Raw genomic sequence first — 16281 nt, forward strand, 5'->3', positions numbered from 1 at the left:
GGGTAAAGATTTCTTGTGTGCATGTCACCTTCATCACAATTTGATAATTTCATATAGTGTTTGAAGGCAAGTGAACCTTAAACATGAGAAGATTTAAGCAGTTCATCTGAATGGCAACAGGGAAACATTAGTGATGGAAAAGCAAAGCAATTGGAAGGAAAAATGGAACTACATCATGCTTGTGCAGTGTTCTCATTGTGCCATAGTTGGCACTCATTAGTGGTGTCAGATTTAGAGGTCTTCAGATCCATCAACTGAAACAGTAATTTTTTTGATATGGCCTAAGAATTCGAATCTGTTAAGCCTTTAACAATGGAAGCTTATTTTATTTTTTTCCCCCATCAAAAAATAGCACCTAGGAATAAATAACATATCTGCACAGTGTATCTGTGTAAACTCTTCCAAATCACCTGATGCCTTTGAACATCGATTATTCAAGCAGATTCCAACATTTTACGGTGTACTGCACTTCAATGACACTAGAACAGGAGAACATCTGTGCTTTCTTTAACACTTTTTTTTTTCTTTAGAGCTCTGGAAGATAAGCTGTATGTGTATATAATGTATATTCTGCCACAGAATTAAAATAGTTGTTAGAGAGTTAATGCTACATTAAAACAAACAAACAAGCAAACAAAAAAAAAAAACAAACCACAAAACCAAACCTAAAATGTGATCTATTGCTTCATGATGCCATGAGGCCTATACCCATCACTAAGACAAATATTTTATTTGTGCCTGTTGTAAATAATACTAACAGAAGATGGCAAAAGCTACAAATATAATAACAGAAATCGAATTTTTAGCGTTACTATAGCATAAGGTGGTGCAAAAAGCACCTACTAAATTCTTTGCTTCTCAAAAAAGCAATTTTAAGTGGTTTTGGAGTTTTAAATTTGAGTCGCTTATCCCAGAGCTAACCATATCACACTCAACTAATCAGATATACATATGCTGATAATTTAACAGATATTTACAGAACTTTACGCTGCTAAATATTTTACAACAAAAGAGGGGGAATAAGCATTATCAATCTATTTTTAAATACTTCTGTCCAAGAAGTGATTTTAAAAAACACACTCTTGTTTTCTATTGCAGCATTTTGAATTGTATGTTAGAACATTTATGAGCCACTTTGCTGGTATTGAAGTATATGATCAGAGAGCTTCCTGGTGACCTGGATATGCTTCAAGTTTGTGCATGCACATACAAAATTTTACAACCAACTTAGACTGCTCTTTTTAAAGGAATCTATTCAGTTGTTTTAGAAACATTCAAACTACTTCAAACTCCAGTTAAGTAAGAGATTCTACAATTATTTTGGTTTTAAAGTGCATCAGAGACATGAGCTAGCAGCAAAAATAGTCATCACCCAGCCGCATAGCTGCTAAGGAATGAATAGAACATGGGTAACTTCAAGCGCTGCTGGTCCTTGCGACACCAAGCTATAACATTTCCATCACTGTTAGCTGTGAACAAGTGATGACCATCACAGGAAAACGTAAGGCTGAAAAAGAAGAAAATCTGTTTTTATACCAGATTTGGCTACTTAAAATGCTAGAAGACATTAAATCCCCGTAAGAGCATAGCCAACAAAGATTAGCTTTCAGGGGAGACCCAGTGAGTCCCTTAACATAGCAAAAGGTTTGCATATACCTGCTTATTCAGTTTTTTAACCCAAGGGGGTTACCTGCAGCTTTATCCAGCACTTTGACGTGCCATGCGGTTCAGTACTGGTGTCTTTGCAGCATCAAAGAAAAGGGTGGGATCAGTAGCAGCACCCTGCTCTCTCCCTGGGCTGCCTTGTCTATTTCTGAACAGACGGCTTTTAAGCAACACTGCTCTGCCCTCTGAACTGGCTCGCTGACAAAGGCAGAAACTAAAATCCATCAGATTTCATGGCACAGCATAGGACTTTTGTTCAGCCAGGCATTTCTTGAGCTGTAACAGTGGCAAAGCCCTTCACTCATGCCACCAGTCACGTTAGCGAGTGTGAAGGTCAGCATCCATTTTCTGTCTCATTTAAGCAGGAAACTTTAAATTATTCAATAGCTACTAAATCACTATCAACGAGCTTTGTGAAATATGCTTCTTATAGGAGGTAAGAGAGGGACAATAACTGCTATCAGACAATGTTTTTTTACTTCTAAAAAAAATGGTGATTAGTCATTTGGGTATTAAATTATATTTGAGCAATGGTCAAAAAATTTTATTCAGAATGATTGGTTACTATGCCAACATTAAGATGATAAAATTTTGGCATAACTCTAAGACCTCTGTGCAGACTGTACCACTGGGGATATCAAAGACTCATGCCTTAGACTGTGTTCTGAAAACACTTTGGCACGAGAATGCTGCTGCTTATATAAATCATGAAGGGAACTCAGAGACAATTACATAACCACTCCAAAATGGCAGCTTCCAGGCTCCTCTGAGTTTCTTTTTCTCCTTTCTCCACCTCTAGCATCAGGGGAAAAGACAAAATGGTCAGGGAAAATAAAATTTTTTCATTTATTTCTGAAAGAGAAAAAGCCACTTGAGTCTGACAATGTTAAGATTATCTCATGGTTTTTACACAGATTCTGAGGAAAAAATATTAAACTTAAGAATGAGTAGTTATTGTTTATTGTTCAGGTCTCAAGGGAATGCTGCTAATTTCTATTTGCCAGCAGCTGAACCTAGTTATTACTGTCATTACAAACACAGTACACTTGTGCTCATTTTGCTTTCATGAATAATTGGTAGGATTGCATTGCTCTTTTTAGACATGGGTGTTTACTTCCTGTTCTCATGTCAAATCCACACTGAACACTCAAAGCTATCTTGTTGAGGTTTGGATTTCCCCTCTCCCCCCCAAAGAAAAATCCATTTATTATATACTTTAGATCCTTTTACCTTACAATAGGTTTGGCCGACTTTGAAAATGTTATTTCTCGTACTGGCTTCAAGTCCCACGTACTCCACAGCCTGAAAGAAAGTAATTTTTCTTCACATTAAATTTTAAAAATATTTCAGTGATAAACATAACCTATTTAGCAGCTACTAAGATTGGAGACTGAACAACTGGTTCACCTTCTTTAAAGCCAAATATCAGCATGATGTTTGGCTACATTCTCTCAAACTGTAAGCCTAAGTCATAAAACATTTTTATAAATAAAAGTTTCAGCTGCTTACCTCACAACTCCATTTTCAAGCCCCCCTGCAATCACGTTGACAGACACTCCTTCAGGCTGGTTAGAGAACGCAACAGAGAAAATACTTTCCCTGCAGTGTACATGTCCCACGAGATCACCATTAACTGTCCAAAGTCTCAAATCACTACCCCCTCCAACTGCAACAGAACATAGAATAGCAGTATTAAAAAATAAATCTAAGCCACAGCTAGGTCTATGCAACAGAATAACTGTTGAAGAATTCAGCTTCTTGAAAGATCAGGTTTAAATGACCGAGGGATGTGTGCTGCACTGAACAACCACCTCTTCCCTTCTTTTGTGACAGGGAGCATGCAAACCACCAAGCCACTGCAGTGATTTAGAAGACACTGCTTGACATCTATGGAACATTATACTTAAAAAAATGCAATATGAATTGGCTTTTAATGACCAGTTTTCATGTACTAACAGGGAAGCACTAAGAGGGAATTCACACTACCTACTTTAAACAGCTAGTTTTTGTACCCTGACTTGCATTTTAAGCAAAACATGAGTAGCAAGCACAGTTATCTTACCTGGTTATCTGGGATTATTTAATTCTACCAAAGAACCCAGCTACTGCTTTGTCTTGAAAGGGATTGAAACTCAAGTCCCTTACCAATTAAAGAAGAATATAATCTTTTCCAGGAAAAAAAAAAAGTTTTGTCAGCTACAAAAATGGGAGTTGAAAATCTCCATGTCAGTTTAAAATGAATATACTAGTAGTTTCAGAAACTTAATTTCTCTTTGTCCTTTAATATTACAGAATGTGTTTTTTTTTCCCTCCCCCTAGACTTGGAACAGCATTAGTATTAGTTTCAGTTCAGCCTATTGAGGACTACAGTAAGAAAAAGTGGCTAAAAGATACAGCATGCAAGACCTATCTTACTCAAGGCAAAAGAGAAAGAAATTGGCCTGACATGAGAATTTGGTCAGTAACTGTCTTCTAACAATATGGATAAACAAAGTTAAGTTCTCCTCCTCCTTATTCTGTGCCTCCTTGGATGAATGAAACAATGTTCTGTCATTTAGATGGAGCCTATTTCCCCAAGTCCAAGTTAAGACTATACACAGAAGTATCCTTATAGACAGTGAAACAGTGTAAGGACTCTGGCTTGGCCTTGCTTTACCAATACACAATTTTGTAGCACATAGTCAATATTTAAGTCAATGAGCAACTTGATTTATGAAATACACAAAATCCCTTTGCTCAGATAGGTCTCAATGCTCTTGTTTTCTGTATAGTACTGTTTCTGCACAAGACAGTACAAAAAATCTGCTGTAAAATAAGATGGAGGAAGATCTGTTTGCTTCTAAGAGATGGAAGCATCTAAAGTGGTGAGTGAACAACAAAAAAATTCTGTTGCTCTATAATACACTTGTATTACCCTGAAGAACTGTACCTTTGACAACAATCAGTTAAAATGAAAGCAGCAAACTTCAGAATTTAGGTCTCCCAGGAATCTGTTGAAATTTCAAGTCTTTATAAAGAGATCAAGCTGTTAGCTTTTATCGCTTTACATTTTCGTCACTCACCTAATTTCTGAAGGAATTTATATGTTACCACTTAAAAAAAAAAGCACTCCTATTTAACCAAATGCGTCCTCAGATGATCAGCACACACACAGTAACTAATTTAATAGCAAGTCTCATGCTTTATTTGGTCTGCAAGTCAAAACAGCTTTCCTGACTGCCAGTTATACCTGAATCACAAACTGTCGCAATGTCACCAGTTGTTTCGCTGGCTGAAACTGCAGTCACAGGACTCTTGTGTCCAGCTAAACTCTGGACATAGCACAGCCTGAAAAAACGTAAAGAGAACAAGCCTAAAAGTTCAGACTCAAGTATAAAAAAGGTTCTTTAAAGAAAGTATTTAAGAGTTACATTTGTTTCAATCAACATTTGGCACAATAACAGTATTGTCCATATTCATTCTAGAATTTTAGCACCCTTCATGGGAAAAAGCAGCAAGAGTTTCACTTCACATTAAGATATAAAGAGAACGAGTTTGGTTAACTTTAACAGGATAAAGATACCCAAAACCTGGAAAACAGTTATTAAAAATAAATCCATTGGGAAAAGTTACATATACACTTATACTTGTTACATATATACTTATACCTGTTTAAATCCCATATGATGCAGGTTCCATCTTTGCTGACACTTATCATTATACTGTATGGTTTGCACACAAACAAGCTTGTAATTTCTTCTGTGTGACCATACAGATGGACTTGTGACTCCATTTCTATCTCTGAAGGCTGAAAAACAGTAAGATATAACACTATAACACTAATTTTCTTTTTCATGAGAGTTCCTGTCTTTTTTTCCTGAAAAGGGTAAGTCCAGGGACAAGTTTAATTCTTAGATTTGAAAAAATAGTTCCCATTGCTTTTAATATTATCTGTTTAGCAATGTTGTTAATGCTTTATTATGTTTAATGCTTTATAATGTGATAAGCCCTACATATGATTAATATTCAACTTTTTGCTTCCAGTGCTTTGTCTAATCAATGTGGTCCAGTGAATCAAAATTAAGAACTACTGCACTTCTGTCTCAATTACACATCGTGAAGTCAGCCAATTTTTCTGCAAAACTAATTCCACATGACAGTGAAATGACAGTCCTCAATATTTTAGCATCTAGAGGAAGCACAGCAGGAAAACCCAGCTCAGCAGTTATCACTATATACAGTAAATTACTGGGAATTCCTCAAGTTGGTGCCAAGCCCTTCAGTGATACCAAGCTGGAAAAATACACAGGAAGTCAAGTTTAAATATAGAAACTGTTAGATAAAACTTAAAGCAGCAAATTAACACCAAAAACACACACTGGAAATGATTCAGACTTCCTGAAAACTGTCTAAGTTGAAGGAGCTGCTTAATCAGAATACTAATGTTTTTATTAAGACAACTTGCTGGACAGAGATTATAATAATCTTTGTAAAAGCAAGGAATGTTTCTGCTTGTTCCCTCACATGTCAGAGCACATTGTCTGCATTTTTGTATGAGCAGGTCTACAAAAAACTTGAAAGTAGAAAAAAGACAAGATAAAAATAGACATGTGTAACTCTCAGAAAGTTTACATGTCTTTCTGCACTAAAAAAGACAATATAATCTTTGTAATATTGCAAAAGTCAATACAGTTTTTGACAGCAGGAAGACCTGCTATTTTGCTCTTGCTACTGAGCATCTCATCCAAGTAAGATACACAAAGTATCCAGTTGTCATTCTCAGAACAGTGTGGTATCTCATGTATGCAGATCCTTCTTTAATCCTTGCTCAGTTCAGAGAAAAAAGTTCTGTCAAACTTTTCCATAACAGCAACAATCAACACTTCCAGTTTTCTGCAGAACTGATTTTGATAACCTTTTTACTGTGCTCCTCCCACCTCCTTCAAGTCTTTGCTGTTGTTTGGCATTTCAGCAGCTGAACTGAAAACAGGATTCACCTTTAGCACTAGTTATTTCACTAGTTGGTTTTTTTTTTTTTTTTTTTTTTTTACTATCTTAAAAGCCAGGAAAAGCAGCATCTCAAGTACAACATGGAGGTATTTCTGAATTCTGACAGCATACCTTTGAATTCCCACATCCAATGAACAACATGGTATCTGTTTTAAGCCTATGCACTGAATTTACATAAATGTGAAACAGGGCAAAACGTTCATGTTCCAAGTGCTGCATTATAACAGGCTGTTCACTCTGTCATCGAACAGCTGACAAGATACATACAGAACAGATGCCAGGAAGCACATTTGCATTCCCTGCAGCCCTGACTTAGGTAACTGACTCAACAACAGGAGCTACAAAAATTGGCACAAGGTCAGTCTGCCTGGGGCATGTAAAACTGTCAGTGCTGAGAAATTCAGCAAAGATGATCTCAAAGACAACATCTGTGCAGCTGAACAAGAAAAAAAAAAATCAGCACTTGTTTCTAGGAAACAGGGAACTTAAGAATCATAACCCCACTACTGGAGTTTCTTTTTAGCATTGTAGAAGGCAAGTATATTGAATTTATATTTCAGTACCTAAAAGAAATGTAACTGGAATCCAAGGTTATTTACAAGTTCACCATCGTGGTGAGTAGTTAAGGTGCCTGACTTAAGATCCAACTGACTGAAGCTTGCAGGCTTCAAACTATACTTCATTTTTCACACTCCCAAGTGCTGATGAGCTCAGGAAGTCTGAGTGGCCAGATCATCAGAAACTGGAAGAAAGCCAAGAAAGCAATCACTGTATGTTTGTGCTCTCCCCAGTCTAAGCATCAGCTGTTTGCCACTGTTGAAAAACAGAAACTAGGTAGGCACTTGTTGTGGTTTGAGGCTTGGGGGGGGGGCGGGGCAGGCGACCCCTAGGGCCCCCGGGTGGTGTGAGGCGGGGGGGGGGGGCGGGACAGGTGACCTCTAGGACCCTGGAGGGTCCCAGGGGGAAAGTGATTATTCCCAGCCCCTTCCTCTCCACACTCTTTTAACGAGGCAGGAAGTGGGTGCTCCCTCTTTTTCTCTTTGGGTCTGGGGAGAGCACAGTGTGGCTGCATCCACGTGGTTCTGAGCAATCCTGTGCCATCCAAGACTTGGGGTTTATATATCTTGTGTTTACTTTGTTTTCCTCCCATCTTTGTGTATATATATATACACACACATATACACACACCCAACCACCTCCCTTCTTGCTTTCTGTTCCCTGTTAAATAATACACTTTATTTTTATTTACTTCCAATTGGTGCAAGGTCTGTCTTACTCCTGACTTCCCTTGCTTACCTCTCCATCTGGGGTAAATTTTGGGATAGGGAGGGGAAGCATAAATTCTGCTCCATGGGGTCCTGCCCTGAGCCCTTAAATGGAGACAGCTTAAACTGGAGGTCATACCAAGGGTCCCTCTAGCCCATGCTAATAATATAGCGATTCAGGGGCATCAAGGAGTACAGTACTACAAATGTGTGTGCTAATACCTCTATCTGTATCAAGTTAAATTTGACAAATCAGTTTAGTTCACTTGTTGCTACAGGTACTCCTATAGATACCACTAAAATGACCTATCAAGAAAGTTGCAAACACTGTTAAAACTGTGAAGAGTAGAAGTCACTGCTGGAGAAAGGCAGACCATAAACTCAGAAACCCAGTCTTAACCAGAAGATGAATTTCGAGTTCTATTTATGTGTGGCGGGTTAACCCTGGCTTGAGCAAGAGATGTCCACCAAGCCACTCTATCACACTCTCCCCTTCCCCTCCCTCCTTCGCCCACAAAGCCACTCTATCACACTCTCCCCTTCCTCTCCTTCCTTCGCAGAGCAAAAAGGAGAAAGGAAAATAAGAGGGAGACAAAAACCCTTGTGGGTAAAAACAAAGGCAGCTTAATTAGAAAGCAAAGCTTTTTTTCTAAAAAATTTTAAAGAAAAAATTAGAAAGAAAAAATCAGAAAGAAGAGCAAAAAAACCTCAAAGATTTATTCTCTGCTTGCCATCCCCAGGCAATGTCCGGTCCCTTTCTGGGAAGCAGGGCTCCAAAATGCATAGCAGTTGCTTCAGAGGACCAAGGAGTAATCCACCCCTCCCTCCCCTTGTACTAGTTGAGCTGCTGTCATATGTATGGAATATCCCCTTTGGTCAGTTCGGGTCAGCTGTCCTGGTTATGTTCCTTCCCAAACTCCTTCCCTCCTTGTCCAGCCGGGACGGAGGGGAGATGTTAGAAAGAGCCTTGGTGTGTGCGAGCCCTGCTTAGTGGTAGTCACACCATGGGTGTTACCAATACCCTCCTAACTCCCAACACAAAGGCTCTGCACCGGGAGGGCTGCAGTGGGAAAATCAGCTCAGGCAGACCTGACACGTTAGGCTTTCATAGCATGCCATTACCACATACTGTCAGGGAGGTTTCTACTAGTATCTCAGTACCTTCCACTAACACGTTACGTAAATGCAGCTTACTGTTCTTCCTTCTCTCCTTACAGCTTCTCCCCTTGGGGAATATGACAAAGAGGCTTAGTTGTTAATATATACACTGTCTGAGATTTCATCCTGTCTCTCTGTAGTGTAAGTGCCTTCTGCATTTAAAATATTTACTTTAGGAAAATGCATTCCAGTTTCAGTGAAGGCTTTGAAAGGCTCTGTCTCCTTCACAGAAAAAGTTACTTCTTAATGTAGGAAGCTTCGTTGTGCCAGAGAGCTTCAATTCCAAGCTCTGGCCTGAATACAGTCAGACTATGTGTTAATCAGTTACCTTCCCAGATGACGAGGGCTGACTAAAGGCTAGCCGTGTGTCAACAACAGCTTAAGAAAAATCCACAAATAGATTTGTCTCAGCATGTTTACCAATGTCAAAGAAGATCCTTCAAAAATAGTCACTTGACCTTTTTAGCTATTGTCCCGAACATATACTCCCCTTTTATTTAAACAGGAAAAGTGAGAAAAGAGTGTAATACAGTTAAATCCTTAAACAGAAATCCTATCCAATAGAACTTACCATATTGCTAGTGAATTTGTTCATATATGCTGTGATGACACCAGATTTACTACCTGTGAACAGCTGACAACTGTCTGGCACCCAAGCACAACTTGTTACCTTGGAAAGACAACAAAGCCAGAAAAAAAAATTAGAAGTGAAATTATTCTGATTGCTATTTTCATTATGCCAGAGCATTTCCTCAAACTGATTCTTTTTTGCTTATCCTAAGAAAAGCCAGGTAAAATACCTAAAGAAATCCATGTGTTAGGTCACATTTGCTATTACTTCAGAAACAAAGTAAAGGGGGAAGTTCCACACAGCCCAGAATTCATAGCTACAGAGCAGTGAACTACTGCAGACTTCTGGATGTACAGTGACATAATCAGCCAAAATCTTTCCGGTATAATCTCACCAACCATTGGAGTGTAACATTATAGAGTGTCCCGTAACAGTCTTTTAGGCAACCATTTTCAGAGGAAACCTAAACTACAGTGGAGCTTCACTTCTAATGTAAGGCATCGATAATTTTTTCTTGTATTCATTTTTCTTTCACCAGACCTTAAGCTTTCATAAATCCACAACAATATTCCATAAGAGGGAAAAGCTACCATGAAATCAAATACATTCAAAAGCAATCTTTACGTAGTACAGGAAAACACTGATGAACAAGACACTGGAGCAATGAGGGATACATTCCAAAGCAGAATCAAATTAAACCCAGGTTTTTTTGGATGCGCATCTCCAAGAAAAGCAAAAACAAAAGTACCTACTTCCAAGTTAAGCTACCACATAAGATAGCAATATTAAATTAAAAAAAAATATACTTTTTTTACCTGATGGAACTGTGAACTCTGTATAAAATTTACTGGAGGTTCACTCTGCTTGCTTTTGAGTCGCAAAATATTATCAGCATATCCCCAGCTCAGGATAGCTGACCACTGAATGTCAGTGCTGTGCATGCTTCTCACACCTGAAGGAAGGCAAAGAATATTGTGTCACACAGGCAGCCAAAGAGTTCATCACTTTGATAGGCAACAATAAATATCTCAGGTCCATGGTTTACCACAGGCTAGAATATAAAACCCCCAAAGTTTCAAAAGATTAGTTTCTGTTAAGCTATAGCTTAATCTATAACATAATAAAAACAAGGATTTCGGAGACTATGCAAACATTCATTGCCCTCCTGAGACAGTCTGCAGCCTGGACAAACCTTTTTTTCAAGAAGCGTTGCATTACAGTGGGAATGGAGGAAAGGGGAAGAGGCTGACAGTACTTCCCCGCTAGAGAAATGATTGTTCATAGCTTCAAGGGGAATGTCACCAATTTTTGTTGGCCAAGTATGAAGCTATTTATTCTTAAGAAAACCTTCAACAGTACGCTTTATGAAGAAAATGAGTATGAAAACACGTTTGTACATTATCCAGAAGAATCCCTCCAAAAGGTTTATCTGAAAGTAAAAGATCCTTCACCTCTGCTTTTTACTGATAACTGTCCTCATTCTCTGCCTCTAAAAACTCTTCCCTTAATTTTCCTTTCTGTTGCCACATGGTATTTTAATTTGTGCTTCAGTTCTTCTCGGACTGAAACCACTGGCAAATTCTAAAGGTAAATCCTCAAGCTTCAGTCACTCTGATGAAAAAATATCAACTTCATTACAGGATGACTCTATGTAGTTTTGAAAGTTTTGTAAAATCCACCCTCCAGGAAAGTTACTACATGTGTGGAAGCTGTTACTGAATTTATAAAACAGTCTTTGGCAAAAGTGGCTAAATTGTGTAAGTTTGCCGGATAATAATAGTAGCATTACATTTAATTTTTTTATGTCTCATTTCTGCACGTATTGTGCACATATAGAAGCACAAATTCATACCTTGCTCCTTGCTATATATCATCAAAAGGCAGAACTTGCGGGACAAACCACAGATTGCTTTAGTCGGCAAAGCCTGGAGAGAGCCAAACCGTTCTCCGTGAGGCTGGCTGAAGCAGACAACAGGATCTGGAGCACTTGGGGAACCAACATATTCACCCCACTTCAAGCCTTTTATCCATGGTAACGGACTCTAAAACAAGCAACAAGTACAAATAAGGTTTTCTTTTCCCAGAAAAATATTATGTCATTAGTAAGGGAGAATCATTCATATCACATTCCCATAGGCAATCACATGGTAAGGACTGCAGAAGTATTCTAAAAATAGTTGAAAGTGTGAAGCACTTTCGTTATAATTTTATCAGCTAAACTGTTAGCTTTGAAGGAGTTCTCTCACTTCAAGGGCTGAGATAGCAAGCTTGTAGTTCAGGTTAATGAAAAATACACATTTCTTTAAATGCAAGGAATAGTTTCTCACTGGACTTTAGGGAAAACAAGCGTTTCAGCTGAAGAAAGTTGAACTGTGCTACAAATAATGAAAAAGCTGAGAATGGAAGAAAGCAAGCACTATGTTTTTACCTACTATAGGTTTGCACACAGATGCCAGAATTGGTCATTGAAATGGTCATTTCACTGGTTCAGTGAAATGTTTCCCAATACCCATTTGCTATAACCAAGATAAATTCAGATCTATGTTTGATCACAAGCACATTAAAATAATTTTCACTATCAATTAACTACTTTTATGTATTTTCCTTACAGGACAATATGAGTAGTGAGGTCAGTTTTAGGAAGGGAATTCCAAACACAAGGGTACAATAATTACGGGATATGAATGTTAATTAAGCCTTCTTGGAAATCAAAATTACATACTGGATATATTACTTCTTTAGTGTGTTCTCTGGTTTCTCTGAAAGCAAACTGCACTAGTAATCCCATGGCAGCAGGAAGCTCTCCTTCCATGATAAGCCTGGATCCAGGTCTGCTGACATGTGCTGTATGGAACAGCTGGCGAGGTGTTTGCCCATATGTTTTTATCATGGTTTCAAGGGCTCTTCTCTGAACAGGATCCTCGACAGCAGAAACATCCATCCCAAAATAGGTCTAAAAAAGAGGGGGGGGAAAAAAGCAGGGGCAAGAATAAGCTTGTCCAGTTTTTCTTTGGTAAAGACTTCTCAACACACAACCACAAATTTAGAGGCAGACTCTTGTTTGGTTAAGACTTGTACCAAAAGCTATCCCACAGTGTCTGTGGTGACTAAAGAGCCACTGAGAACACTAACCTGACCACCACTCTTTCTGTGAGATAACTACCACTAAGATTCATCATGTGAGCTGCTCCTACATGTATCCCATGAGTAATTTCTGTCAAAGAGCTTTTCTTAATAGACCTTCACTAATCTCTGCTAAAAAGGAAGTGTTGCTCATGATAAACAAAAACATGGAAAAAGTTTGTTTTCTGTACTTTAAGTAACATATTATAGCTCTGGTTTGGGGTGGGGAAGGAGGAAGGGCTGTCACATTTCAGGAGAGTGGGAATTCTTTCGTTTTTCTCCTTGTCTTTTACATGCCTCTCGAATTGTATACCATATACTTTTCCTCAGTCACACTGACAAAGGCCTTAACTTGTCACTTAAAAAATAAGTAATGAACATTCACACAAACATAATACTTGAAGTTTAAGATAATAACTAAATCACTACTGAAACACAAAAAAAGGAAAAGGAAGGAAAACATTTTGATGGCTTCTTGAAAAGAAAAAGCCAACAGTGCTACTGTTCCATTAGCTCTTCCGGCTGTAGAATGAACACTAAACTCACACAACACATTTGAATACATCTGAAACCAGGCCTGCCTGGCTGAGGAAGCCCTGTGATAGTAAGGACTGAGCCTAAAGAATACAATCAGAAATATCCATGTTACAATTAAGTAGTTCAGCTCCAGAAGTCTTTACATTAAACAAAGACTCATTTGAAATTAAATTTAGTGGAGGGGAAGTGCTCATTAGAGGGACAGAACACAAGATGCACGTGAAGGGAAGGACATAAACAATGATCTCAGGACAAACCACTATTTTGATCGTATCAAAAGCTGCAACACAATCTGCCTAAATGAAGGGCTTCTTTTGAATTAGGTGGAAGTACAAACACTATACCTGTATACCACTGCAAAAACTATCCAGCAAGTCTAAACCTCATACCTGATCATCCCCCATGCCTATCTCAACAGAAAGATGACAAACACAAGTTTCCTAGTTGTCATGATGGTCCCTGGGATCTTATTGGTTCTGCATTGAAATGGTTAAAGCCTTCAGACACAAGGGGTCTTGCTTCATATGCTGGATGTTTTCCAAGCCAGTCAGACTGAACTTTCCCCCATTAAGTTACTAAGTACAATGAACAAATGCACTGCTTAACAAATACTTACTGCAGGATGAAAGACATTAATAGCCTGAACAGAGGCCTTGCCTTTTTGCTTATAACCGAACACCAAGTCAATCCAGTGACAGATTGTCTGGGAGACATGGTCAGACTCCAAGGCCTGACGATGGATCAAGATGAATAGACGAGGGTCATTACGAGCCCAGGGTGGAAGATTGACATGGTTAACTCTGTCACCATTTTGACGTATTCCAAAATCAAAACCTAGAAACAGGGGAGTAAATGTTCAAGCATTTCAATTGACAGTAACTTCAAAAAGGTCTTTATAGGGTTCTATGGAAGCTAACCATTAAGCACAGTGATTACTGATCAACAAAACAGCACCATTAACAAGTCCTCCCCTCAAACACATTCAAGCTGCACATACTCATTCAAATGGGAAAAATCAGACAACAGGAAACTCATTGCACCTCTGACAGTTATGAAAAAGCTTCCCATATGTCTTCCATAACAGCTTTCTTAGCACATCCCACAAATTCATGCTATATTTCTCCCATACATCTACTACTTAACATATTCAGTCAAGGGATATATAAATGTTCTCAGTTTCAACCCATAGGATCAACCATACAACTATTTTGGGTATATAGATTTGTTAACCTCTTAGTATACCTTCTCTGTTAACTAGAAAGTCGGGAAGGTAGAAAAATTCTGGGATAAGCTCCTTTACATCAGTCATTGATTCATATGAAGAGAGCCGCCAGGTTGTATTGGTAGAGTGAAAAGTTCTGTCTGGGATGTCAAAACTTTGATCTGTAAAGAAATCCAAACTGAATTTGTTATATCGATAATGGACATGATAACAGTTGCACATCTGCAACTTTGGGTAGTGACCTGCTCTCCAGTTAGCTGAAAACATTTAGAATTCTTCTATCTTAATTACTATGTGTTACACATAGACTGCAAGTCAAATATTGGTCAGCTTTTTATTCTACGTACACAAAGTTATAAACATGAGATATACAGCTTTATGGCCCAGCTTGATAGCATCATAATGGGTCTACAGTGAAAGCACATCAGATTTAATTTTACTGAACTCAGCTATCTGGAATTGATAAACTGTGCTACACAATCGTGCGTAGTAGCACTCCTGGGTCACTTGGGCAAGGCAGAGATGTAAAAGGGAAGTGCAAACAAAAGTAATCTTACCTTGATAGGCTAAAAACATTTTAGTAAAAGGTGGCAGCCTAACCAGGAAATGAAGCACAGTTCCACTGTTGGAATAATGAGATCCATAGTGATAAGGTTGTACAGGAGGCATTGGATCATCCTCTCGTGCTCCTTTACGGTACTCTTCTTCTAAATACTAGGGGAGGGAAAAAAAAAATAATTACAAACCTACTTAGACTGCCTTCCCATAACAATAATAAGAGTCTGCCTAAGCTGTTTAGGACTAAAACTTAAAATTTTTAGAGAAACATACATTTAAAAATAATCTGGAACCAAATATATCTTTAAACACTTGAAGTGTATAATCCCTTTTATAATCCAGTTTGGTATCAAAGTCTTCAGCCTATTTAAATGAACTGTTCTCCATTATTTATTACTTTTGTTTCCCTCCCCCCACCCCCATTGTTTACTAATGTGGAAGAGTCATTGCAATAGCTTTTCAATACTGAATGCAAATAATACACTATAGACCATGATGATACAGATATGTTTGAAGGTCCAGGTGCAGATGCTTTCATTCCCTCAGCATGTTGTTGTTTCCAACAGCCTTTAAACTATACTAAAGAGCAAAAATCAAAGAGCACAGTGTAATCATAGTAAGGCATGTTAAAATAACAGTACTTGAGGGAAAAAAGCTTTACTGTTATCAAAGAAAGAATAACCACATATTCCACCGGAAACTCAAGTAATTTCAAACAAACAGCAGTAAGTTATCTTCCTCATCTTTAGGTATGAGCGTTCATAGGCAAGAAGGCACCAATTTAACTTCAGCAGTATCACATGGAAAGACTTAATTTGTAAGGTACAGGAACAGGCAAACAGGTTCCAAGCACATTACAAAATCCCAAGGAAACACAGCATACTAGAAATTATAATTCTATAGATCTAAAATACTAGATTTGTGGTTTCTTTTCCCCCATCAATATATGTTACAAAAGTTAAAGCCTCCATGTCATTTATAATAGGGAAAAACGCAAGCAGAAGTTACGCAAATTACCTTGTAAGTATCCACATAACGATCCTCTTTTTCTTTGGACTGCACAGCTATTGGTTTGACCAGATTTCTGTAAAAGAAGTAGTACTGATATATTGTCATTTTTATAAAGATGTCAATTCACAACACTTAATAATGTACTATTAAGAATAACACTTAATATAATGAAAAGGACAAGC

General features: G+C 38.1%; 1 protein-coding gene across 1 annotated transcript in view; it reads right to left on the reverse strand.

Annotated features, from left to right (window-relative positions):
• Positions 1-1037: 1037 nt before the first annotated feature.
• LYST (lysosomal trafficking regulator) overlaps positions 1038-16281 on the reverse strand; it is a 66669-nt gene continuing 51425 nt past the window's right edge. Inside the window, exons 39-51 of the mRNA XM_008937891.1 lie at positions 16106-16172; positions 15088-15244; positions 14551-14691; positions 13925-14142; positions 12371-12601; positions 11501-11690; positions 10464-10600; positions 9649-9747; positions 5313-5452; positions 4895-4992; positions 3175-3331; positions 2896-2967; positions 1038-1507 (exon numbers count right to left, since the gene is read on the reverse strand). Coding sequence (XP_008936139.1) covers positions 1369-1507; positions 2896-2967; positions 3175-3331; positions 4895-4992; positions 5313-5452; positions 9649-9747; positions 10464-10600; positions 11501-11690; positions 12371-12601; positions 13925-14142; positions 14551-14691; positions 15088-15244; positions 16106-16172 — 1846 coding nt within the window. The 3' untranslated portion in view covers positions 1038-1368. The remainder of the gene's footprint in view (positions 1508-2895; positions 2968-3174; positions 3332-4894; positions 4993-5312; positions 5453-9648; positions 9748-10463; positions 10601-11500; positions 11691-12370; positions 12602-13924; positions 14143-14550; positions 14692-15087; positions 15245-16105; positions 16173-16281) is intronic.

This window comes from Merops nubicus, unplaced genomic scaffold, assembly GCF_000691845.1.
Source record: "Merops nubicus isolate BGI_N331 unplaced genomic scaffold, ASM69184v1 scaffold14833, whole genome shotgun sequence".
Lineage (NCBI taxonomy): Eukaryota > Metazoa > Chordata > Aves > Coraciiformes > Meropidae > Merops > Merops nubicus.